Source organism: Sciurus carolinensis, chromosome 7 (genome assembly GCF_902686445.1).
Source record: "Sciurus carolinensis chromosome 7, mSciCar1.2, whole genome shotgun sequence".
NCBI classification, from domain to species: Eukaryota; Metazoa; Chordata; class Mammalia; order Rodentia; family Sciuridae; genus Sciurus; species Sciurus carolinensis.
This window is the reverse complement of record NC_062219.1, coordinates 26,737,510-26,763,558: the sequence shown is the minus strand read 5'-3', so window position 1 is coordinate 26,763,558 and position 26,049 is coordinate 26,737,510. Positions and strand designations below refer to the sequence as shown.

The window sequence follows — 26,049 nt, the reverse complement described above, 5'->3', positions numbered from 1 at the left end:
ACAAACTTCCCTCGTCACTCCAGCCTTCCCTGCTGAATTCTTTAGTATCACAGTGATGACACTGTAGCTCTAAGGACTGATTTCCTGTGACATTTTGCTTTTACCAACAAACCACTGTAGTCACTTTTATTTTCATTCTATATACATCTTCCTTTCTTTTCTAAGTCATAAGCTCTTTGAAGGAAGAAGCCATGAGTCATTCTTCCTTGGCTCCTCTATGGTGCCCCACATAGGGCAGAGGTTCTGTTGATATTTTAAATGAAAGAAAAGGAGTAAAAAGGTATAACTATTGCCAAAGAGGTAGACTCACAGTTTTAAATCATTACCCTCTAAGACAATTCTCTCTCCCAACTCAGGTATTACAACTTCAGGTCAAAGTATCCCCCATATTTACCTATTCATTCCACAAATAGTTCTTAAGCATCTACAACCTGCCAAGTACTGTAATAGGAAGAGGAGATTCCACAGTGAACACAAAAAAGATTCCTGCCTGCTCAGAGTTTCTGCTCTAATGAGGGCACAGGTAACTAAAGAGTGAGTGAGCTGCATAGCATGTTAAAAGGCCCTCAGTGGTAAGAGGAAAAGAAGGTGAGAAAGATGAGGGACTGGGGGGGTTGGTAGTATCAGGGCAGTCAGACTATCAAGGAGTGGTGACATCTGAGTAAAGAAGGAAGGATCCATCTTTTTTTTTTTTTTTTCTTTTCTTTTCTTTTTTTTTTTTTCAGTGCTGGGAATTGAACCCAGGGCCTTGTGCATGCAAGGCAAGCACTCTACCAACTGAACTATATCCCCAGCCCTGGAAGGATCCACCTTTCTGGGAAAGAGCTAGAGGGAAGAGTAATATGAACTGGGTGAAGAAGTAGTAGGAGAGGAGGCTAGGAGGGAAAATGGTGGACAGCACAGGGCCACCTGGGATACTGTGAGAACCCTGCTTTTAACAGGAGGTAGAAGAGTAGCCTCTGGTGCTGAGCAAAGTCACATGATTGTACTCAGCTTTATCACTCTATTTCTACCCACCTCAAGATGCTAGGATTCAGCTCAAAACTATGCAAATATATAAATTCTAAATAAACACAATAAGAGTTACTGAATGAAAGTAAGTCCATACTGATGCTAGTAAATACATGTGACTACTTAAACACTGACTTGTATGAATTATCATCGTGATTTTTCATATGTATAGTTTCATGACCAGTCCACTATGCATTGAAATGTTCTTCAGCTTATTGTAAAGGTTTTGAAAGTACAATCTGAGGAAGAGAAAGTCCTTAAATAGATGGCTAATAAGTATGACTTGCTTAAATAAGAGGGAGAGGAGAAGAAGAAACAAAAACTGAATGCACAGTGGGAATAAAATGGAATTTTAAAAAATTCTCTAAAGAAACAACATAGTAAGATGAGTGGATAGTAAAGGAAAATGTGAGGAGCTTGCCAACTTGTTAGAAAGTGTGAGAAAGAAGAGTAGGAATGATGAAAGAAGAATTTGAAACAAACACTGCCGCATTAAAAGCAGAAAGACCAGGTAAATAGACCATCCTTTTTCAGGTCATGAAAGCCTAGGGAAGTTTGGAAACATTCAGGTCAAAAGCAGTTGTGGTCTTTCTCAATAGCCCAAGGTTCTGGACATACCATATTTTAAAATCTGAATGTGATTTGTTTTTAACAGTATGAAATCTTTCCTAATCCTCCTGCTATATAATTCAAGGTCATTAAGCATTGGGAGGACTCCAGTTCCAAAGTTAATTATAAAAATAATGGTCATGATGTGCTGCTTCAGTGAGAATGTCCTACAATGAACCAGGGTTTAAAAATCTTTTTTTCAGATCACTGATTTTTAAAGTCAATGCTATGGACACTTTTCTAAACAGAAAGCACTTTGCCATCATGATGTGATTTGCGTTTAAAATATTTGTGTGGGAACTGAAGGAAAGCAAGTATTTTATTGGTCTTATGGATTATGAAACCCGGGTATAAAGTTTCTAGTAGATCAAAGCTTATAAATTTCCATCTCAGTTATTTTCCATCAGATTAAGGACAACGGGTAAAAGGCCAGTGGTAGCAGATATCTTCATCTTGGTCCAGGAGGACTAAGAATACACCAGACTACAAGCATTCATATTTAGAAGAAAATCAATTCTAGACCAGCAGCTGTAGCAGGTATTATATAGCTAAAGAATGTAGTTTGAGCTTCCAAGTAAGCACACAGGAAAAACTGACTGCACTTAAATATTATGCTTTGGAAACAGTAGAGAACTCACTTTCTTAATGAAAATCAAACTCAGGTATATTTAAAAACAGGGGGGATTTACCTCCCACTTCATTAATTCATTGGGTTTGACTATACTGGAAAAGACAAAGAAACCTTACTGAATCTTAAGAGTCTGTCTTGCCCTTAAGGCTCAATGAATTTTCTAAAAATACATTTGGATTTTCCATCAGTTCTTCAAAGCAATTTAACTCCAATTTATTTGAATTGTCTTCCAGAACCAACAAACTTGAACATAATTAAGACACTTTAGATGTGCAAACATTTTCAAGTTAGTTATTTGTAGCATATCGAGGAAGTTGAAAAGTTGTGTTAAATCTCAGACACTTAATGCAGATCTTTTCCATGGACATTTTCCTAGATAATTTGACAGCAATTTTAAATGACAAGATTTCAGATAAATATGCCTTTTTGTATACTATTAGACTAATGATGCATTCTTTCTCCCTTCCCCGCTTTTAAAGTTGTTATGCAATTACACAGGACTACTCACAATGCATGAAAACATATTATTACATATCAAGTACTACACTCAAATCTATCTTGCAATAAATGCATATTTGAGCCCATAAGAACAGTTCTTCACCAATTATCACTTCAATGACATGCAGCATCCAAAGTAACATAAAACATAAAAGGACAAAGCAAAAATGTATGGCAATAATAGTTAAGCCCAAACCTTTCTAAAGGTCTAAAAGTAAACCCTTTTAAAGACAAAATGTCTCAGGAGCTAGAGCATAATGTCTTTAACTGCAGGTAAAGAAAGAAAGAAGGCCAACTGGTAAAATGCCAACTATGACCCAGAGGTTGAGGAAGAAGGAAGTCTGAAGGGAATGAGTCTCATTTTGCCTGGAGAATGGGGATGAATGTCATCCACTTTTAATCCAGCAGAAAGCTGGAAAAAGGCAGTTACGTTGGTGACCATTGTGTTTTCTTTCTGACCTACAGGTTCTAGGATTTTTCTGGCAAGTGCTTTGGCCAGACATTTCTTTCTAAACTTCTCAATATTCTTCTTCCAGATGGACAAGGCAGTGTTAACTTGGAGAAAACACAGAAGGACAAGGCAAGGACATGGAAGCCCTGTTTCTCAAGTTCCCATCCTGCTAACAACAGAGACAACAGCAGCAGGCAAGAGCTCAAACTCTGAAGCTGAAGACTTGTGTGCTGGAATCCCAGCTTGTGACAGGCTAGCAGGTCCTGTGGTTTTGTTCCAACCTTCAGGGTGCTCACAATTCAGTTGCCTAATTAAACAGGTCACATGACGAGGCACCTGAGAATCCCCAGGAGGGCTCATGGAGGGCACGGCTGGCCCACTCCCGCGCTTCACTCAGGAGTCTGGAATGGGGCTCCAAGTTCCAGGGCAATGCTGAGGCTCCTGGCCTCTCCAATACAGTAGGAGAAAACCAGTTCAGAGTAAGGCGGACGCCCACGGAGATTAAAGGTGGTCAGTGTGCTGCCCATTTGGGTGGAGGTGAAGGTGAGAGAAGTCTTCCCTACTCAGAGGAACTGCCAGATGGGCCCCTGAAGAGGGGCACATAATTTTGAGATTTCCTACATAGTTCATGGGAGAAATGATAAAAGGTCTAAAGGGAAAGGAAGGTTACTCTGTTTCTTTAATTATGTCCCTAGTGATCCCCACTTTAATGGGGAAGACATGACAAAGAATCTAAATGATGTGGTGCAGGTCAGTGGGGGAGGAGAATACTGTCTGGTATCTATTTTAGTCCCGAAACAGTTTTGTTTCAGGCAATGCTTTGATTTTACTATGGTAGAAGTGCTTTACATGCCAAGATTTCCCTGAAATGTCTGGAATGTTCTCACTCTTATGGTAACATCCCACTTTAGCTACAAATGCAGGGAAGCTTCCTGATTCAGCCCACTACCAAACCTCACCTGATTACTGCAGCAGCCTTGACCCAGCTTCCTGCTTCCACACCTTATTTTAAACTGGTAACGCAGGGCCTAATTCATCCTTTTAACAACTATGAGTCAGGTTATGTGACTCTCAAGTTCCAATCCCTCCAATGGCTTCCCATGTCCTGAAAGTCAAAGTCAAGTCCTCCTACTGGTTTCTGAGCCTTTCGTGATCTGCCACACGTGTTCAGTGAGTTCATTAAATGAACAATCACCATATTCATTTGGCAGTGTACCTAAAAAGGGTACCATGACCACCGAGAGAGGCGCTGGGCCCATTACTCACCTGGTGTCTGGGACCAGCATCAATGCAGAGTGTAATGGTCTCACGTTATATGGACGCCGTCCCCCCATACACACAACTCAGATATACAAGAAATGAGAAGATGAAGAAAGACTAGGTGGAACCGATGAGAAACTGAAGATGACATTCAAGGTTCAATCAGGGTCATCTATCCAAGGAAATTCAGTCTCAGTAGAAGTTCAGGGAAATAGCCCACATCCAGAATTAAAAAGCTAACTAAATCCCAGGCAACTCCAGAAGCTTTCTGGTCAGACAGGACAGATATCACAGGAAAGCTGTATTTCCATTTCCCAGACAATTTTGGGAAGGAGTAAGGTGGAAGAGAGGAGATGGTGACAGAATGCCACATCTTAAATGGGTTTGGATGGGTTTCTTTGCTAGAGGAGAAAGAAAAATGAGGAGACGGCCTAAAAATCATTTTAACATAATTCCAAGTGACTTTTCATTTCCCTCAACACAGCATATTCAGCAAAATAAAGGGATTAGGATGGGGAAAGTGGAGAGTCACAGAGAGAAAAACACTACTCATCGTGGTCATCAGCTCAATAGTCAAACTGGAAATGAATTTGCTGACTAATATATTAACACATACTGGCAAGAAGAGTTTTTTCCCATGTCCTGGGACATGGATATTAAATACCAAAGACAATCTCATTTATGTAAAAGGGTGTTTTTATTAAAGGCCATTTTGATTAATAATTTCCTCTATGGTTAATTCCTATTAAAGAAGCAGAAAATCTCCAAAAAGCCTCGAGAATTAAATATAAATACTTAAGCCATCGGATAAACTGTTAGCTTTAGTTTTCATTGCATGCCATGGGAAATTTTAGTATCAAAATGTCATTTATCATGGTAGGAAGCCCGTTCTTAACATTTCTTCTCTTCATGGATCCAAAATTAATGCAAGAAGACTTAAAGAACTAAATCTGACTTAAATGAAGGTGGAAGCTTTCTGGTGCCCATGATTAATGGGAGTGTGCTAACAGTCTGCAAGTTCCAGCCGAGTGCCACCAGAACACAGCCAAATTGGAGGCGATCTCGTTTCACGTCAGAATTAAAAAGCCCTCTCACTGGCAGTGGAGGAGCATTACCAAGGTCACTCAATATCAAATGGCCTGCAGATTCTATGCCAACACCAGAGACTTCAGCCGCATGGAGAGTGATAACAACCCTTATCCACAGGACCTTCAGTGTAGCATTTTTACGCTGCACCGAGTGAAATGCAGAGGCCACTCAAGTTACTTTATCAGGAGTTAAAATAGAATTGCTGAGACAGCAGACTGACTATGGACACAAAAACAAAACAAAAAGGCTTTGTTGAAACAATCCACAGTGCTTTGTTAAGACCTGGCTCATTCGGATGACTGTCTGCTATTCTATCTTTTGTGGGTTGGTTACCATTTAAAAAAAAAAAAAAGGCAAAAAGTGTCTTTACCTATCTGAAAAAGCAATGATTGTTCATTTTCCTGTTGCTCCTGCACCTGACTTCCCTCCCAACTACACGGAGGAGGGCGCTTCTTTCGGGATTACCACACTTGGAGAAGTTGTGGTAAGTCATGAAATCCAACAGAAGTTAAATAGCCCTTTTGTCTATAATTTCCATTCTGTTAATCTCATATTTTAGCCTTTGCTCTTCTCTTGTTTTCAATAGGAGATTTAATTCCTGGTTTCACTAGCTTGGGCAACCTTCCCTAGGGCTAAAAATTCCAAGTCTAATGAATACCAAACATATAAAGATTAAAACCTTCAATTATATTATCATTTGTCTTTGAAAAGTCAGCTTCATGAAATTCACAAGTACTGCCCCAGAGCACACCAAATGAAGTCATCCTTTGCACCAAAGAACTAACAACAGAGTGAAGGCCACATTTCTACTGGGGCTCCAGCTCCATCTAATGAACAACTTTGAGGTGATCTGTCTCCATCTCAAGACATGTTTCGGGCTGGGGAGATAGCTCAGTCGGTAGAGTGCTTGCCTTGCAAGTACAAGGCCCTGGGTTCGATCCCCAGCACTGCAAAAAAAAAAAAAAAAAAAAAAGACATGTTTCTCCAAATTCCCTAAGAAGATAGAAGCTGCGACCTCTGATCCTCCACCTTTCCCCCAAATTCACTGCCTTTCAATCACTCTTTCAAAGGTCACCAATGGCCAGCCACCTGAGGACAGATTCAACAGCCTCTTTTCCTAACTCTTCCCATCCTTGAGCACCAGGAATGACCTCTTGTCCTAGTTGATTTTCTTCTTCCCCAGCTGCTCTCTTCTCAGCCCCCTAAAATAAAGGCCTGCGAGCTCAGTCTTCACTGCTTCACCCTTTGCTCTCTCCATCCTCACTCTGCCCCCCCCCCCCCACAGTCCCACTAGGTGCTCCTCAGCTTTGACTCGGAGCTCTCTCCTGAGTTCTGGACGACTTTTCCAAAAGTCTTCAAAACCTCCACAAACACCAACAGTATTTACATCCTCAGGCACTGGATTGTGCTGGGGCCACACGAGTGAAAAGGCAAGGTCCTGCTCCCAAGGGCCTTGCTGTAACGCAGGGAGATAAACATGGAAACGCAATACACAGAGGACCACAGGCTCTGCGGAGGCCTGGGGAGGGTATGAGGTTCTGTGCGGCTGTGTGGAGAAGTGGAGAAGGGCTGTGAGGGGCTGCCCTGGGGAGCCCAGCAGCTTTGCAGGGACTCGGGCACCCACCCACAGGATAACTTGCAGAGTGTGAGTAGGAGACGGCAAGGTATGAAAGGCAGTGGTTCTGACGGGAGAGGGAATGGTCTGGGACATAGTGCAGAGAGAAAGGGACAAGGCAAGCCAGCATTCCAGTTGAAGGATATCATCCTTACATGTGAAGGCACAGGCAAGGAATGGGGTGGAGAAAAAGGGGGATTCCACAGGCAAGGAGAGACAAAGCAGGTTGTCAGTTCCTGAAGGTTCTCAGATGCTACAGAGCTTAGGCTTTAACCTGCTGGTGAAGGGGAGCTGGAAACAAACTAAGTAGAAGCATGATTAAGTCTATGTTTTAAAGACAACACCCAGGGGTGGGTGAGACTCAATAATATCACCCTCATCAACCTCGTACACAAGCTATTCATACATATCTTATCTCTCTGCGAGCTCTGTGCTGCCGGAGGAAAGCTTCAAAATCATTCATCTCTGATTCCAGTGCAATATCCAGCCCAATGACTCACTTGCAATATGTGCTTGGAAAATTTTATGTCAACTCAAACTTGATTTTAGACAACTCAGACTATTAGAACTTATGCTCGGTTATATCTTTGGGTCAATAAACTTGACATACATCACCCTTAAACAGTAAAGCACCAAGAGACCAGAGCTTAGAAGGGAACATGGAGTTTGTAAATTGTTTTCCAGAGAAGGAAGCCAAGTACAAAGATGAGTCGTGATCCTCAATGTCCCACAACTGTCTACTGACAACAGTAGGATCTGAGTCTCCCATCTCAGCTTCTAAACACTTAAATGACAACAGAATATAATGTCAATGCTGCTGTGGTTTAAGAAAACAAGACAACTATATTTCCTACCTCTGTTCAGGGGTAATTTCCACTCTCTCCCCTCTCCAATTTTATGCCTATTTTTGGTTCAAGTACAAAATGATTTGAAATAATAAACAAATGAGTATAAGTAATTTACTGTTTCTTGCTTATAAAAATTTTCACATAATGCTTCTTTAGCGAGCCATATCCCACCTTCACCTTTTATATATGAATCCTAACTGAAGTCCTCTTCAGGAAGTAATAAACTAGCAAAGTGCAAACTCAGAGTAGAGCATTGGTATATTATTTCCAACACTTTATCTTTCTTTCTCTTGTAACCTGTGGCTCTTTTAGTGTTTTAAAGTCCATTGAGGTACTAATGGCCCATTATAACCCTAAAAATAAGTACCAAATGCCATTAAGATGAAACAATCACACAGGACTTCACAAATGTTTCCTTTCCTTATTTCTCTTAGACTAATTTGAATGTTAATGAAATCAGGGATAAGTGAAGAGAAGATTTCAGGAGCAGCTTTGAGGCTACCACCTTCAGGCAACAATGAGCTAAACTGAATTTCCTAAATGAACCAACTACAGAAACCACATCTGCCTTGGACCATTAAATTCCCAGGGTGAGCCCTGTCTCAGTGAACAGTCGGAAAGTTGAGGGCAGCAGAAGAGGCACTACAGAGACAAGGCTCCTCGGTGCCCTGGGGTCTGAGGTGACAGTGGACCAGCAAAGTGCTCATCAGGTGTACTCACCTTCTCCCACCCCTGGTTTGCCAGTCTACAGAATGCAAAGGGGCACTGAGCAGAGGACTGGCAGGTTCCTTCCAGCTCTTGCATTCTCGGTGTCTTTCAGAGGCTGCTGGGAGTGGGGAAAGAGGCATCTTGCTCTTGTGGATGAAATGAAATGAAACTGAGTGTCGAGTCTGTGCCGGTCACTGTCTTCTCTTGTTCCTGTTCTGTTCCTTTCTCCCTCCTCCCCACAGTGCATAAAGGGAAAGTACCAACTCGATTATGATGGACGTTTGGGAAAGAGGACTGAGGTCTAACAACTACACCTGTATTTCATCACACTTAAATTCAGATGCACCCATCTTTCTATGTGGAAAAATAAGGGATATGGAAATCCATTTTATTAACATAAAGACAAAGACTAAGATCTTTATAGATATAGATAAAAAATAATTTCATGTTGTTGAAGAACAATCTCAAAATTAACTAAAACTGAAATAATATACACCAAGTTTATAACAGAATCAGAACTGGAATTCTGATATGATTCGAGCATTTTTTGTTAAATTGGACTTTTCCTATTAGAAACAAGAACAGGTGTTCGGATCATGTTTTATTTTTCATCTCGGTAATGGTTATTTAGAAGTTTGCATTATAATTTTTTTTATAAGTTGTTAAGTTGTATATGTTTATGTACTTGTATATGTTAATGTCATGCTTTTTAAAAAAGTAACAGAAAAGAAAAAGGTGAAGAATTCCACGTGGTTGGCACAGACGGGCAGATGTTCATCTTGAGCCCATCTGAGGTGGTGGGCAGAGGTATCATGCCAGCAGAGAGAGCTCTCAACCAACATCCACAAGGCCACACCTGTGAAGGCAGCTGCTGGATAGTCCTTGCAAAGTACAACAGGACCTCCAGAGGGAGAACCTAAAGACACAAAGGGCATCTGTGACATCTCAGGGACCATGTGGACGAGGCAGAAGGATATTCACAATTCCTCACCAAATCCAGAGAGAAGCTCACCAGTTCACCCAAGGCAAATTTATTTGTCTAGGTCACAGGGAACAAGAAGCCTTCGTGACAATGCAAAGTTGATACAGTCACCCTTGGGTACAGTATTGGGAACTGTCAGAAACATGGCTGAACCTGGAAGCCTAGGCCATGATTTTAAGAAAGGTCACTGGTTTGTTGTACACACACACACACACACACACACACACACACACACACACGTAACCATTTAATCACTTGGTAGATGCAGTCACTTTTCATGCTGTAAATCCTCAGCTCCTTTCCTTCTGGATATGATAAACATAACCCCCTGACTTTAAGTGAACATAGGCCAAATTCACACTCCTCCCCACACTCACGTTTCTAATTCTAGAGCCCCAGATCACGCTGACCTGCTAAAATGTGTTTCTTCAGGAAAGAGCTGGGTGTAGAGAACATTTCTGCTACCAACAACAGATGTTCTGTGAACAATTCAGGCAGGAGTGTACACAGACACAGTGACTAAACTGTATGTTAAACATACTGTGAGAAATTGTTTCTCTCTCTTCTCTCTCACGTTGGGCTTTTGGAGGATGGAGACTTAAAAATAATGTCTTTACATCAGTCTTTAATATGCTTAGAACTGTCAAATGAGTTCTAGAAGCTATAAAGAAACAATTACCAAATCTTTCATTGAGCCTACCCCTAGTTCTCAATTTCCCTTTTCCACTTAAGTGGGGTTATCTCAGTAAAACTAAAAGCTGTACAGATAAACACGTAGATAGAAAGGGGTTATTTATCATAATTGGTATCTCTACGAAAGTTCAGGAAGGGTTCAACTGTGGAGAAAACAGGGTAGATTTCCTCCAGAAATTTAGTAAGATGCTGAGTGAATTCTTCACAGATGATGGGATCCATCTCCAGAAATTCACTCTTCATTGAGAGCCAGGTATCTTGTTAAACCAGATAGCCAAATACCGTTTTAAAGCAACACTCCTCCCCACACTCAAATTCTAATTCTCTAAATCTCTAACGAATCAACAAAGCTAAGACATAGGATCTAAGAGCGTGACCACCAAATTTTATCAAGTTCTCCATAAACTATCCAACAACAAACGCAAAGGATCTCTGTTATATTTGGAGTACAGTGAAGGGCAGAACGCCCGTTCCAGGTGACCACACGCCATGTTACACATCTGTGAAGACCATCATATCTGCAGTATGGGGGTGGGGGAATCGGGGGGTAGGGTCTCCCACTGCTTGTCCACTTCTCCCTGTGTCCACCATGTTTTCTATACACCTTCTTTATACCATTGCTGTTTATGCAAGACAGCAAGTTCAGCCCTTGAAAGCAGGACACACACACACACACACACACACACACACACACACAGGAACTTCATCAGTTCATTTTAAAACTCCTTATAGAGCAGAAAATTGATACCCAAATACTGATTAAATTGTTGTGTCTATTATCTGCCTATACATATTACTCAAACTTAGCTTTTCCAAAAAAACATTTTCCAACAAATCTGTGCCTTCCTCAGTCACTCAACTGACTACTGTGCATTTCCATATTACTTTAAGAAATATATGCTTACCCCCAAAAAAGTGTATGCTTACATTTAGTTATTAATTAGTACTCACTGTATCATTTCTCTATGTATTTTATGGTCCTTAAGATCAGAGCCTAACTTCCCTTCAACAATGACAGAATAATTTATATAACAAGCATTTAATGAAAAAGACCCCAGCTGTTTAACATTGAAGAATGATTTTCCTTTCTTAAAATTATGGACAAGGGCTAGGCAAGATGGCACACACCTGTAATATCAAAGGCTCGGGAGGCTAAGGCAAGAGGATCACAAGTTCAAAGCCAGCCTCAGCAACTTAGTGAAACCCTAAGCAACTTAGCAAGACCCTGTCTCAAGATAAAAAATAAAAACAGGCTAGGGATGTGGCTCAGTGGTTAAGTGCCTCTGGGTTCAATTCTTGGTAGCCTATCCCCCCCGACCAAAAAAAAGATTATAAACAAGATCACAGTGAGGAATAAATGCATTACCCATAGGGCATAATTAGCTACCTTTCTATATTTTTAAGTAAAGAACATTAAGGTTGAATTAACTTAGGCTGATAACCTACATAATATCAAGCCTTAAGAGTGCACATATTTAGGAGCACTCAGCAACTGGATTTAAGATTTTTTTTTCCTCTTTGCTGTTAACGAGGCAACAGACACTCTGCACTCGTGTTGTGTTTATCTCAGGTTGTTAGGATAATACTGGGGAAGTGGTCCATGGAGTTCTGCACAGATGCTTAGACATATTTAAAAGTAAATAATGAAGAACAAAAGAACTCAGAGGTTCTTTCTCATTTCATCTTTTTTTCCCAACTACAGTTGGTAAAGTTATTTATCCAAAAGCCTCCAAGGAGATTTTAAATTCAGACTTTAAAAGTTGAACTCCAAACAGCAACTCAGGAGGCTGAGGCTGATCATGAGTTCAAGCCCAATCTTGACAACTTAGTGAGACCTTGTCTCAAAATAAGATAAAAAGGGGGCTGGGGAGATAGCTCAGTCAGTAGAGTGCTTGCCTTGCAAGCACAAGGCCCTGGGTTCGATCCCCAGCACTGCCAAAAAAAAAAAAAGATACGGGATTCAAAAGATAAAAAGGACTGGGGATGTAGATCTGTAGATCAGAGGTAGAGTGCTATTGAGTTTGAACCCTAGTACTGAGGCAGGGGAGGGAAGGAGAGAGGGAGAAAGAGAGAGGGAGAAATTGAGTTCTCTTTGATGAACCTTTTAGGGCATTAAAACAATTATATAAGCATTTATCTTTTCAAAATAAGATTTAAGTTTAGGTAAAACCAGTGGTGATATTTCATATGGAGGTACTGAATAGTCAGAAAGAAAACTAAAGCAGAAAAGTCTCTATATACAGATGTTTAGTCTTCTTAGGGAAAAAAAAAAATTCTGATCTGGAAATTGAAAATGCCTGAATGCGGCAGTGAAGCACAATTTCCTGGAGAGTGATCAAAAAGCAGTTAAGCCTGAATATTCAGACTCACACATACCTCCACGCATGCGTTTTCTACAAGCCAGCCCAGGCAGTGCTTTGTTGCTCTGGAGCTGGGCAGAGAACTGTGAACAAGGTACTGCCTCCAGGGCTTGTCCTGGGACCGGTGCCATTGAACATTCTTAATTACTTAGTGCAGGAAGGTGAGCCGTAAGTAGAGAAGTTTCTTGTCGACATTTACAAAGTATAAATAGCTGGAAACTGAAGGGATCTTGAACAAATTTTGGTTGGATTTAGGTGCATAAGGCAATTGATACCATGAAGCGAAAGAAGCTCCAAGTACCACCCCAAGGCCATTCAGGTGAGCTGAACAGATGCCTCTGGTCTCGTGGAACCTGGTAGTCGCTCAACATACAGGTTACTCAGGCTAAATGAAAAGGGGACACCAATAATGCCCTCACTCCTGCACCTGCCAATGCTAAAACTGTAAGATACAACTACAACTCTAAGATACGTGAGATAATCTGTTATAAAATACTAAGGGAAGAAAAATAGGTATGGTCCAAAAAAAATGTTTGTTTCGTTCTGCTCGGAATACCAAATCCCTGGTGACTTTTGATAACTATTTCACCTTTCTCCAAGCAGATATTATTTCTTTAATTTGCATTCAGCAAAATTTGGCACATATCCCCAGGGTTCCTCACATGGCGATTTGCACTATAGATACAAACATACAGTCCTTAAGAGCTGGGATTCTGCGTTTCTGCCAGAGAAACAGATTTCCAACCCAGAGTTGTTAAAGGCGGTTTAGTTTATCAGAGATGAATATGAATGTGCTCTATAGCCTCAGACAGACCCAAGTTTAAATCCTGGTTCTACTAATAACTTCAAGGTCTTGGGAGAGTTTCTAATCTTTGTGTCTTTGATTCTTCACCTGGGCGTAGTAAAGTAAGTAAGAGGATTATTGAAGGACTAAATGGGATATTACATGCAATGAGCATAGAACAATACCTGGTATAATTGTTTAAAAAATTAGCTAGTAATCACAGTGGTAGTGTATTCAAGAATAAACCAGTTGCTGGCTCCAATGGTGCATGCCTGTAATCCCAGAGACTTGGAGTCTGAGGCAGGAGGATCAGGATCATAAATTCAAGATCAGTTTGGGCAATTCAAATAGAAAATCAAAAAGGCTAGATATGTAGCTTAGTAGTAAAGCATCCCTGGATTCAATCTCCAGTACCACAAAAAGAGAAAAAAAAAATCATTTAATAAATGAATGATATATAAGTAAGTATCTAGAGGGGTACTTGTGCTACATTTTCCCTGAATCAATAACAAAATTTCTCCCAGATTTAAGACTTTCACACTGGATAGAATTCAAGATGCCTCATTTAATTAAATTTCAGACAAATGAATACTTCTTTTTTATACATCTGTCCTGAATATGACATGGTAGAAGAAATCTGGTAGGAGCTGCACCTGGTAGGGTAAGAACTTTGGTCTGTTGTTTTATGAAGGGCCTCTCCAGTTTACAAGTAGCTCCTTTCCTCTTTGAAGAACTACTTCCTTTCCTCATCTTTGGGATTCCCTCCTGGTCACACAGCAGCACTTTTCAACATCAACAATAAATTAAAATAAATGTGAATTTGACACTAGCTATATGTACGCATTTCCATCTCCTGACCACAGTGTACCTTGCCCATCTGCCTGCACTCTGAGGCCGAGAATCAGAGACAAGGCTTAGAGGAGCCCAACCAGTACCACTCAAGTTCTGAGAAATCAAACATTTAGCTCTGCTTAAAGTGCAGGCTTAAAGTTCTTTCTAACTAACTTCAACTAAATAGAACAAACCATTAGAAAGTACCAGTTTAAATACATTTGCTAAAATTTGTTAATGGTTTTTAGAAGGCAGTGGCAAAATTTCCCAAGTCAGCAGGACTTTATTTGGATTAGATTAGTGCTGGTAGTTTAAACATGCTAAACAGTTTTTTAGCAGGAGTGGGTCCTTTGAAGATAGATTTGCATATCTATAAACAGGCAAGTTCCTCCAGGTACCAACAAATTTTTGGGCATGTATTGGGTTGTATTTATGAAGACAAGACATATTACACATTTGGTGTAAACAGATCTTCTTTCACAGATAGCAATTAAATTCATACTCTCACTTCTAACAGTAATTCAAGAACAACAAGTTTATAGAAAATGCCATCTTACCCCTCAATACTGATTTGAGGTTGAGCTTGGCTTGGCGATGCAGGTCCTCAACGCAAGGGGGTCTCGTGGTGGGAAGGAACACATTCTCCTGCTGGTGCCATGGAGCAGTGTAGTGGACTGTCCATCGACTCTCCTCATCTAGGTTGGAAACCGCTACAGAAAGCAAGATGAAACAAGTCAGGGGTCGAGTTAAGCTTTATTGGTCCCAAATTTGTTACTTAAGGAAAGGGTTTTGCCACGCATGGTGGTGCATGCCTATATTCCCAGTGGCTTGGGAGGCCGAGGCAGGGCCATCTCAACTTCAAGGACAGCCTAGGCAACTTATCAAGACCCTATCTCTAAACAAAATACAAAAAAGGATGGAGATGTGGTTCAGTGGTAAAGCACCCCTGTGTTCAATCCCTGATTAAAAAAAAAAAAAAAGATGGTTTCAGTGTCTGATACATAGCTAAAGACCAACAAGGAGAAATGGGCAAAATCTGACTGATTGAGACTGTGTTCTGTCGGTAAAAGAAAGGTCGACACTGCCCATCCTGTGCACAAGGCTCTCATAGAATAATTGTGTGCACAGCTGATTGCTGCCCAGCAATTCAGGTCCTCCTTTTACTCCCATGTTAGAGAAAAATGACTGACAACATTGTCAGAGATCTTAATTTCCTACTTAACTCCACCACAACAAACACCAGCTATTCAATTGTATAATGCCACTACATCATTAAGTATTAGGTTGTCCTGACAGAAACAAACTTCATATCAGGAGGTTAAGACCAAATCTTTTCCCTCCATCACATTATTTTAAAACATCACTGTTATGAACTCAATTCTCTTAAAGATTAGTATAAACATTCAATTTAGTACATTTAAGTGGCATATCTAATAGATGTGGTGATCCATTTGTGCTATAAAATTTTCTCTTTCTTTTTGCTTTCATGGAATATTTTATATTAAATTAAAAAAAAAATTACAGTGTAATTGACTTTTTCCAACACAATTCAATTCAATATTTCCAACACACACCAAAAAAGTCTAAAACACTAGAAGAGAAACAACAAGCATCCTGAGACCAAGATATATCTCTAGGGGCTGGAGTTGTGGCTCAGTGGTAGAGCACTTGCCTCACATGGGTGAGGCACTGAGTTCGATTCTCAGTACCACATATAAAGAAATGAATAAAATAAAGGTCTATCAACATCTAAAAATGTTTAAAAAAAAGATATATCTCTAAAATATGTTTCCTTTAATTCCCCTAGGGCTTGGAACTTCTTTGTTTCAACATAACCTAAGCTGGAATATGAGTGGAGCCGAAAATGAAGCTGACAGCACCCAAACAAATTCATTAGCAAGCAGGTATATTGTTTTAACTTGACGCTAAATACTTTCTGTACATCTGCCACATGACTCAGGCACAGGAAAAAACAGAGGAACACAAGAGAAAGAGAAAGCCCCTGTACTGCAGCATTTGCTGGTGGTGACAGGTCTAACTCCTGTAAAACCAGCAGACACTGGACCTAGTCTTCTCGGACTCTGAGTCTCTAGTCTATGGTTCCCACTGCAAATACCCTTTTCTATTATATATCATATACCAGAGACGAGATCAAAAAACAGATTCTCACAGTAAAGTGTAAAAACATCCATGAACTCTTCCATCAATCTGAACATATTAAAATTAATTAAACATACCTCACAGCACAATTATTATGGATTACAATAAAGCTCAAATGAACTAATAATGTAAAGCTCTTACTTCACGAAACAACTCATGCAAAGCATGTTTGCAACAGGAACAGTGAACAACATCATTCTGAAGGAGCCCCTAACTTCAGAGTCACCACCAAGAAGGAACTGTGCCTTCCTCGGACCCCAGGAAACCTCAGCCACGGTTTAGCTGTGACCCACACACCATCTTTCCTACAGCTACTTAAAAGTAAATCCTGTGAATATAAAAAGAATGAATCTTCTTTTACAGGATTCTGCTTTCTTCATAAATTGCAAAGTAGGAAATTAACATTGAGAACTAGACATCAAGTTAAAACAATATGCCTGTCTGCTTTACGCTTACAAAGTTTGACAAAAGCGGTATATAAATTAGACAGTTAATAGTTCATGGAATCTGGCTGAACAAATGTTTTTCATGGTCCATATAACTATCAGTCTTAATACCTAAAACCCACAAAGACCTGACTTCATTCTCATATACATTTCAGAAAGTCTAGCTTGGTGCCAAACTGGTCATAGGTCCCCCAAATTATATCCAGAGTCCATTACAATGTTTTGTGCTAATGTCCACTTATTTTTTAAAGGTTTAGCTGTGATACCTCATAGCTGGAAGACATGGAAATTTTGCCAATTATAAATCAAATCCAAATACTGGCATCTGAGTCGGTGTGATCGCACCATCAGCCCTAATGCACAGCTACCAACTGGCTCCTCTGAAAGAGCAGTTGTCCCGGGCTGGTGCACCTCCCTCTTGCCAGGGCCGATTATTATCAGTTTCTCCAAAGACAGCCTTGGGGCAAGAGACACAGAAAATGAGCCCAGAGTGCTGTTCTTTGTTGCTTTCTCCAGAGCTTCTCTCTCTTACCAGTTCCCCTACCCATGCACATTTATCCAGTTTCCAAAAACTAAACTAAATTGAAATAAACCCATAACCAGGTAAAAAAAAAAACGAGGACATGGGGTTGTAAAATTTGCATTTTCAAGGGAATGAAAAAGCACCTGGCTTAACGAAACTTAAACAAAAAGTAAGGGCACAGCAAAGCCACAAAAGCTCTGTGCTTTACACAATCACTCATCAGTCTAGACAGTTTGTTCTCGAGCTCGTAAACACATAACAGAGAGTGACAGGGAGCTTTAGAGGATCATTCCCACCAAAAGTATGTGACACATTACACAGAGGATCCCTTACGTCAGCTGCTCATCTAGCCAAAGAATCAAGAATCACACACTGAATATCAAGGAAAACAAAGTAAACACAAAACTTTTTCCCTTTCTTTAAAGGAGTCACTTGAAATTCCAACCATAAATACACAAGACATACTAGGATCTCAGAATACAGTCCTGGAGTTACAAAAGTCTCAGCTATTTGAACAACTTGGTATGGAGTGGAGTTTAACTTACACCAGGTAAGCTGTGTTCCCACTCAAAAGGAAGAAGCAGCACACAAAACACACATGCACGCGCGCACACAACAGGTAGGGGGCAAAAAGGAACTACTTACTTTTCTTCTTAAAAAGTTTAATGAAAGACTTAATCTTTGCATTAATGAACACCACCATTCCAGGGCGCCTACATAAGGTTTAGAAATTTAAGTCTCATTAAAAGCTCAGCCCAGCAGGCAGGTGGCAAGCTGTACTCTTCTGCTCTAGATTCTAACTTTCTTCCTCCAGTCTCCTATCCATCTGCCTGGGCGGTTGTAACTCTGAGGTTGAGTTTATTGTTAGGCAGTTACAAACCATTAATAGTCCTTGAACCTGAAAAACTCCCACTGAAACCTAATCTTTAAGGCTGGGAGCAGCCAGTGACAACAGGCTGGGAAAGAGAAAGCCAATCACAGATCTTATTTGCATGAGCGCCACATCAAGCTTTCTGCCTGGGCGCTCATTCATTCCATTTCCTCTCCACACATCAGAAGTTCCTCCTCCCTGGAGTCCACAAAAACACTGCAGATTCCTCTACGGAAGTCAAGATGTAACAAATCAGGTCCCCAATTTTACTAGGCCACTAGAAACAGTCCAGATCTTTCTACAGGAGCCGACAGGTTTGAGAGTAATTCCACGTTGATTCTTTGACTCTCCAGTTAATTCTGGGTGTATGGGATTTGAACAGATACAGGGAAATAAAAGAACCAAACTATTGTTTCCTGACCACGCCCCTAAGCTCTGCCTCTCTTACCAAAGGAACATTTAGAAGCAGAAAAACTTTAGAATCTCCAAGGAGCTACAAAAGACGGCTTGGTTGCATTTTTATGCAAATGAAGATGCCCCTTCTCACCCTCCTTGGCCAGGGACTGAGAATCAGTATTGCGTGTTCCAAAGTGCAATCCTATTTGCATTAGCTGCCTCAACACTAAACGGGGGTGAGAGGGGCACATAACCTTCTCACTCCGATGGATAAATTAGATAAAGTACCCTAAAAATTTCAATCTCGACTTTAAGTATAAGTATCAACTAAGCACCTGGTTTCCACAATTCCACAACCACTCCTCCTCCTGCTTCTAGTTACAAACAAGGTTTGGGATACTCTTTAACCTGAATATACTGAATTCTGGTTCTTTTGCCCATTTGCTGTCAATCACAGAACTAGGGAAATAAACAGAGGGAGGAATCGGAAATGGGGTGTAAGTAGGCATGGAGAAATATTCCAAGAGGAAAAGGAGAGCAACAAAAAGAGAACAATATTGATCATGAAATAAGAAAAGGGACAAAGGGAAAGAAGGCTCCTTACATGTTATCCCAGCAAAACAATTTTGAAACAATTTAGCCCACTTATTTTATAGCTTTGGGCCAGACTTGTAACTGAATGGAAAAATGTAATAATCCACTAATTCAAAACATTTAGTTTATAACAAAGGCTCTTAGTCAAAGAATAAAATTTATATAAGGGGTTTCCTCCAGGGAAAGCTTTGGAATGATGCCACCTTGAATCTTTTTATCCTCTTAACCTTACTTTGTGAACAACGAAAGCAAACCAAACATAGGAAATACACTTATTATATTACCATACATAGTTATCATAGACTCCAAGTTGTGTTCTTTATCCTTTACATAGCTTTAATTAAAGGTAATTAAATTGCCAGATGGCAACTGAGTAATAACTAAGATTGTAAATTAGATTATATAGTTGCCTTAAATTAGTGAGCAAAGTTCCCCTTTGGAAAACAAATTTATCAGCAAAAATGACTTCACTCAGCTCACCTGCATTAGAGACAGGTAGAGATTTGAGCAAGGTTTTGAGGTCACCATGCACACTGCCAATTGAAAACAGAAACTGTTCTGATTAAAAACGAACCCTGAATTTGCTCAATCCTGTAGAGCGCATAGGTTTTCAGACATGTGAAATAAATTCATTCATTAAAATGACAAATATTGTGCTCCTACTAAGTGCCATGCTTTCATTCAGCTGGAATACATATCTGAAGAAAACAGGATCTCTGTCTTTATGGTGACTGCATTATTTGACATCAAACTATAATTACATGGTAGATTAGAAGGTGCAGTGGTCAGAAGAGAAAGTTGAGCAGGATAAAAGGGGATTGGAGGTGGGAGGTGGTCAGGTCTTGCTGCACTAAATGTGAGTGTGGTCCTCACTGAAATAGTAAGATCTGAGTACAAATTTGAAGGAGGTAATGGCAATCAAACAAAATTCTACAATGAATCCCACTGGCTGTCATTTCAGGTTGTGAGGGTTGTGAGACCCATTTCTAATCCCCCGGGACTACTTAGAGAAGTACTCTTTCCCCTCTTAGAAAATGAACTGTAGTAAGGGGCAGGCATGGGGCAATTTCCCTTTCCACTCAAGATTAAGCCTGATGGTAAGTGGCCACGGTTGTGAAAAGATAATGCAATTGTTTACACATTGATCAGTGGTTAACTTGGGGGCGGAAGCAAGCTTCCATTCCAGCATCCTAGGACATTGCAGTCTTAACACATCATTCCAACCTGCGCCTAACTTTATAAGTCCAGGTATTCTGGTAATAACAGAATAAATACTCTCATTCATTAGTAGTGTTACACATTAAGTTGAATTTTGAGAGGGCTTACTAATTATAAAGTTTTTCCCAGTAATACAGTCATCTCTTGTTTTATATCTTGTGTACAAGTATAAGAACAGGGAAATGTCTTTACCATATAATTGGCATGCCTTAGAGTCATGGTTTATTTAACAAAGTGTCTAGTAATTTTTAAGTTGCTCAGTTTATACATTCAATAGGAAATATGTAATTTCATGATACTTTCTATTCAACTTTAGCCAGATATGTAATGGGGGTGGAAGCCAAAAAAAAAAAAAAAATCAGAAACAAAAAGTAAACAAAAAAGTTCTAATATCCCAGATCTGGGAAACTTGACACCATAGCATAATAGCAAACAGCCCAACTCTAACCATTCCACCCAAGTTACTAGCTACTCCCACAGGAGGAACCTGTCCATGCCTTGGTTTGCTCAGCTATAAAATGGAAGTAATAATAGCATTTATATAACAAAGTTATTATGAGAACTTAATATATTGTTATTATTACAACGTCTTTGGAACATTACCTGGTATCTTGTAAGAATGTGCTTGTTAAAAGTGATGAATGAAATCTCAAAGAGATAACTAAGCAGTCTTAAGTCAGGGTTTGGTGGAAGGGACACCTGTTTCTCTAGCTGTCTCACAGTTCAACTGTGAGATCCTTGAATGATTGCTCCAAACCTGCTTCCAGTTTGTATCCACATAAAATCTTTTCTATCTCCTAGAACTTGAATTCTAATTGCTCGTTTTCAGTGGTCATCAGTGAACTTCTGCTTAGTACCCATAGTCTTTCTCTCATTTTTCCACCTACTTTTTCGATCATATACTAATAACAACACAGTTTTCAAACTCTTATTCACTGAAATAATAGCATGCTAATTCCTTTCCTACAGATGATTATTCCTTCTCCAGAACTGGAAACCTCTTACCAAATTCAGAAATCTAGTCCTTAAACTTCTGTTCTATGCTTTTCATTTATCCCCCTTCAAATTTGAATGATTTTGTTGGTATAAGGCAGAAGTTAGCAAATAATGGCCGTGGGGCCAAATCCAGACAGCTTGTCTTTAATCGGTCAAAAATTTAAAATCATAATGATATTTCATGGCATGTGAAAATTATATGAAATCCAAATTTCAGTATCCAATAGTAAAGCTGCAATGGAACATGCGTTTTTTTAAGTCTGCTCTTTGAGCTGTAACAGGCACAAACTGGCTGACTGGATTAAAATAACAAGACCCAACAATATGCTGTCTGCAAGAAACTCATCTCATTAGCAAAGGAATACAATGATCAAAAATGAAAGGTTGATATTTTAGTCAGTTGTTTCACTGCTGTGACTAAAAAACCTGAAAAGAACACTTTTTTAGAAGAGGAAAAGTTTATTTTGGGAGCTCAGTTTCAGAGGTCTCAGTGTGTAGATGGCTGACTCCTTTCCTCAGGGCTTGAGGTGAGGCATGACATCACGGCAGAAGTGTGGCAGAAGAAAGTGGTCCAGGACATCACATCAGGAAGCCGAAAGACAGATTCAACTTCCCAGATACAAAATATATACCCCAAAGGCACTCCCCCAAAGATCCACCTCCTTCAGCCACACCCTACCTGCCTTCAGTTACCACTCAGTTAATCCCTACCAGGAGATTAATTCACTGATTGAGTTAAAGCTCTCATAATCCAGTCATTTCATCTCTAAACCTTCTTGCATTATCTCACACATGAGCTTTTGGAGGACACCTACTATTTAAACCATAGCAGATGGGAAAGAACATTTCAAGCAAATGGAATCCTAAAGCAAGCAGGAGTAGCTGTATTCAAACCGAACAAAACAAACTTCAAGGAAAAATCAGTCAAAAGAGACAAAGGTCACTACATATTGACCACTCTGTGATTATAAATAAATAGCACAAGAATGTCAGAGCACACAATTTTTAAAAAACAAATGCTACTAAACATAAACAGAGAGATAGTCCCCACATAATAATAGTGGGTGACTTTAATACCCTACACTCACCAAGAGATAGATCATCCACACCAAAAAGAAAATCAACAAAGAAACAGCAGAATTAGGACTGGATTGTGGCTCAGTGGTAGAGCAATTGCATAATATGTGTGAGGCACAGGGTTCAATTCTCAGCACCATATACAAATAAATAAGTAAAGGTCCATCAACAACTAATAAAAGTATTTTAAAAAGAAAAAAACAGCAGAATTAAATTATACTAAAGATAAAATAAACTTAAAAGATATTTACAGAATATTTCAGCTAACAGCTGCAGAATATACATTCTTTTTGTCCATACATGGAACTTTCTTCAAAAATAGATCATATATATTAGGCCATAAAGCCACTCTTAACAAATACAAAAGAAATGAAATAATTTCTTGCATTGTATCAGGTCCCAGTGGAACGAATAGAAATCAACAGCAAGAGAAACTACAAAAATTATACAAGCATGTGAAGATTGAACAATACAATTTTAAGAGCCATTGAAAAAATAAAAGTAGAAATTTAAAAATTCCTAGAATCAAATGAAAACAGAAACATATCAGAACCTGTGGGATTCAGCAAAGTATATGAAGAGGGAAATTTATAGCTATGAGGGACTACATTAAAGAACATACAGATCACAAATAAATAACCTAATGATGCAGCTCAAGGTCTTTGAAAAAACAAGAACAAACAGAACCCCAAATCAGTTGAAGGAAAGAAATAAGAGATATCAAAGCAGAACTAAATGAAATAGAGACTAAAAGAACAATACAAAGTATCAAAGGAAAATACTGGTTCTTTGAAAAGATAAACTAAATTGACAAGACCTTAATTAACTAATCAAAAGAAAGAGAAGATCCAAATAAATAAAATGAGACCAATAAAGGGAATATTACAAAAAATATCATTAAAGTTCACAGATCACCAAAGAATATTTTCAAAAACTGTATGACAATAAGTTGAAAAATCTAAAAGTCAAGTTGCCAGACACATAGGCGCTACTAAAATTAAACCAAGAGGAAATAAAAAAATATAAATGGATGGGTAACAAGTGATAAGACTGAAGTAGTAACAAAGTCTCCCAACGAAGAAAAGTCCTGGACCACATGGATTCAAGCTGAATTTTCACCAGACTTTAAAAGAGTTAATATAATACTTCTAAAACTAGTTCACATAGCTGGGTGCAGGGGTGCACACTGTAATTCCAGCAATTTGGGAGGCTGGGGTAGGAGAATCACAAGTTTGAGGCCAGCCTCAGCCACTTAGAAAGGCCTTAAGCAATTTAGCAAGACCCTGTCTTCAAATAAATAATCAAAAGGGCTGGGGATGTGGCTCAGTGATTACACACCCCTTTGTTTAATCCCCAGTACCAAAAGAAAAAAAAAGAAAAATTATTTCACGTAACAGAAAAGGAAGGAACCCTTCCAAACTCATTCTATGAAGCCAGTATTAGCCTGCTACCAAAATCTGACAAGGATACAACAGGAGAAAGGAAGAAAGAAAAGGGATATGGGCTGGGGATACAGCTCAGTTGGTACAGTGCTTGCCTCAGAAGCACAAGGACCTGGGTTCAATCCCCAGCAACAAAAAGAGAAAGAAAGAAAATTATGAACCAGTAATCTGATGAACAGACAAGCAAAAATCCTCAATAAAATGCCTGCAAATTAAATTCAACATCATATTAAAAAGATCATACACCATGATCAAGTTGGTTTCTTTCCAGGGATATAAGATTGGCTCAACACACACAAATCAATAAACATAATGCAGCACATAAACAGAAACACAAATGATCATCTCAACATATGTAGAAAAAGACTGACAAAATTCAATACCCCTTCATGATAAATGTCCCAAATAAAGTGAGTATGGAAAAAAGAATCATACCTAACATAAAACAAGGCTACATACCACAAACCTATATTCAGCATCATACTGAATGGGGAAAAACTAAAAGTATTTCCTCTAAACTCAGGAACAAGACAAGGATGCCCATTTTAATCACTCTTATTCAATATAGTACTTGAAATTTTAGCCACAGCAAACAGGCAAAAGAAAGAAATAAAAGGGGCACAAATAAGAAAAGAAGGAAGTCAAATTATCCCAGTGGGCTTATGATATGATCCTATACTTAAAGAAACCCCTAAAGACTCTATCAAGCCTTTTAGAACTGATCACAAATTCAGCAAAGGAGCAGAACACAAGACTGATATTTAAAAAAATCAATAGCTTTTCTATATAATGAACTCAATGATAAATGGGAAAAACAATCCCATTCACAACAAACAGCCTCGACGGGGGGGGAAAAAAAAAAAAAAAAACCTCCAGGAATAAACCTAAGAAAGGAGGAGAAAGACCCTACAGTGAGAACTACAAAATACTGAAGACACAAGAAGATGGCAAGACCTCCCCTGTTCATCTACTGGGAGAATTAGTATTGTTAAAATGGCTATATTAAAGAAAGCAATTTATAAATTCAGTGAAATCCCATAAAAAAAAAATGTCATTCTTAAAACAATCCTAACATTTATACGGAACCACAAAGACTCGGAATAGTCAAAGCAATCCTAAGGGAAGTAAGACTAATGCTGAAAACCAGGTGTGGTAATGACTCAGGATGTTGAGGCAGGAGGAGCTCAAGTTTAAGATCACCTGGGCAACTTTAGCAAGATCCTGTCTTAAAATAAAAATTAAAAAGGGCTGGGGTATAGTTCAGTGGTAGAACTCTCAAGCACAAGGCCTCAGCTTCCATCTCCATTAAAAGAAAGGAAAAGAAAGGATAAAATGGAGGCATCATAATACCAGATCTCAAGATATACTTCAGAGCCACAGTAACAAAACAGCATGATATTGGCATCAAAACAGACAGACCAATGGAATAAAATAGAGGACCCAGAAATAAATTGGGAATGAAATATATAATCAACAAAGATTACTATGTTTGTCTAAGTTGGATGTGGAGGGAAGGGAAAGAAAAATCAGATATGACAAAGTTCTGGTCAGGGCTGTGTACCAAATGATCATTTTAAGCACTGCTCAAAGGAGCTTTAGCTCTGTAAATAGAAAATTCCTAGCCCATCCTAAATGGTGCCTTTACTTCTCATTCTTTTAGATAGACTATTTTTCAAAATCAAGTTTAATGTCTAAAATAGAAAACTGTCCATGACTCATTTAGATTTACTCATTATCTTTGTGCATGGTTAGTTAACATACTTGAAATACAATTTTTTTAAATCCTTAGATGTACATTCATTCATTCTTGGGCTTTTCAGGCTCATTGGGAGCATTTGAAAACATCACATGATATAAGTCTTCTGGGTCATAAAATGAAATGTACATATGTGGTAATAAGAGATTGTAGAAACTGCTGAAAATTAACAATGGTATTTACTTAATGTGCACGTGCAT

At 39.2% G+C, this 26,049-nt stretch overlaps 1 protein-coding gene across 5 annotated transcripts in view; it reads right to left on the bottom strand.

Annotated features, from left to right (window-relative positions):
* Nhsl1 (NHS like 1) overlaps positions 1-26,049 on the bottom strand; it is a 234,890-nt gene that overhangs the window by 47,677 nt on the left and 161,164 nt on the right. For 4 of the 5 annotated variants that reach the window (XM_047557101.1, XM_047557103.1, XM_047557102.1 and 1 more), the window contains exon 2: positions 14,928-15,080. In XM_047557101.1, the coding sequence (XP_047413057.1) occupies positions 14,928-15,080 (153 nt within the window). Of the gene's footprint in view, positions 1-14,927; positions 15,081-18,144; positions 18,376-26,049 lie in introns of those variants that run through there. The other variant, XM_047557105.1, reaches the window with a different exon arrangement.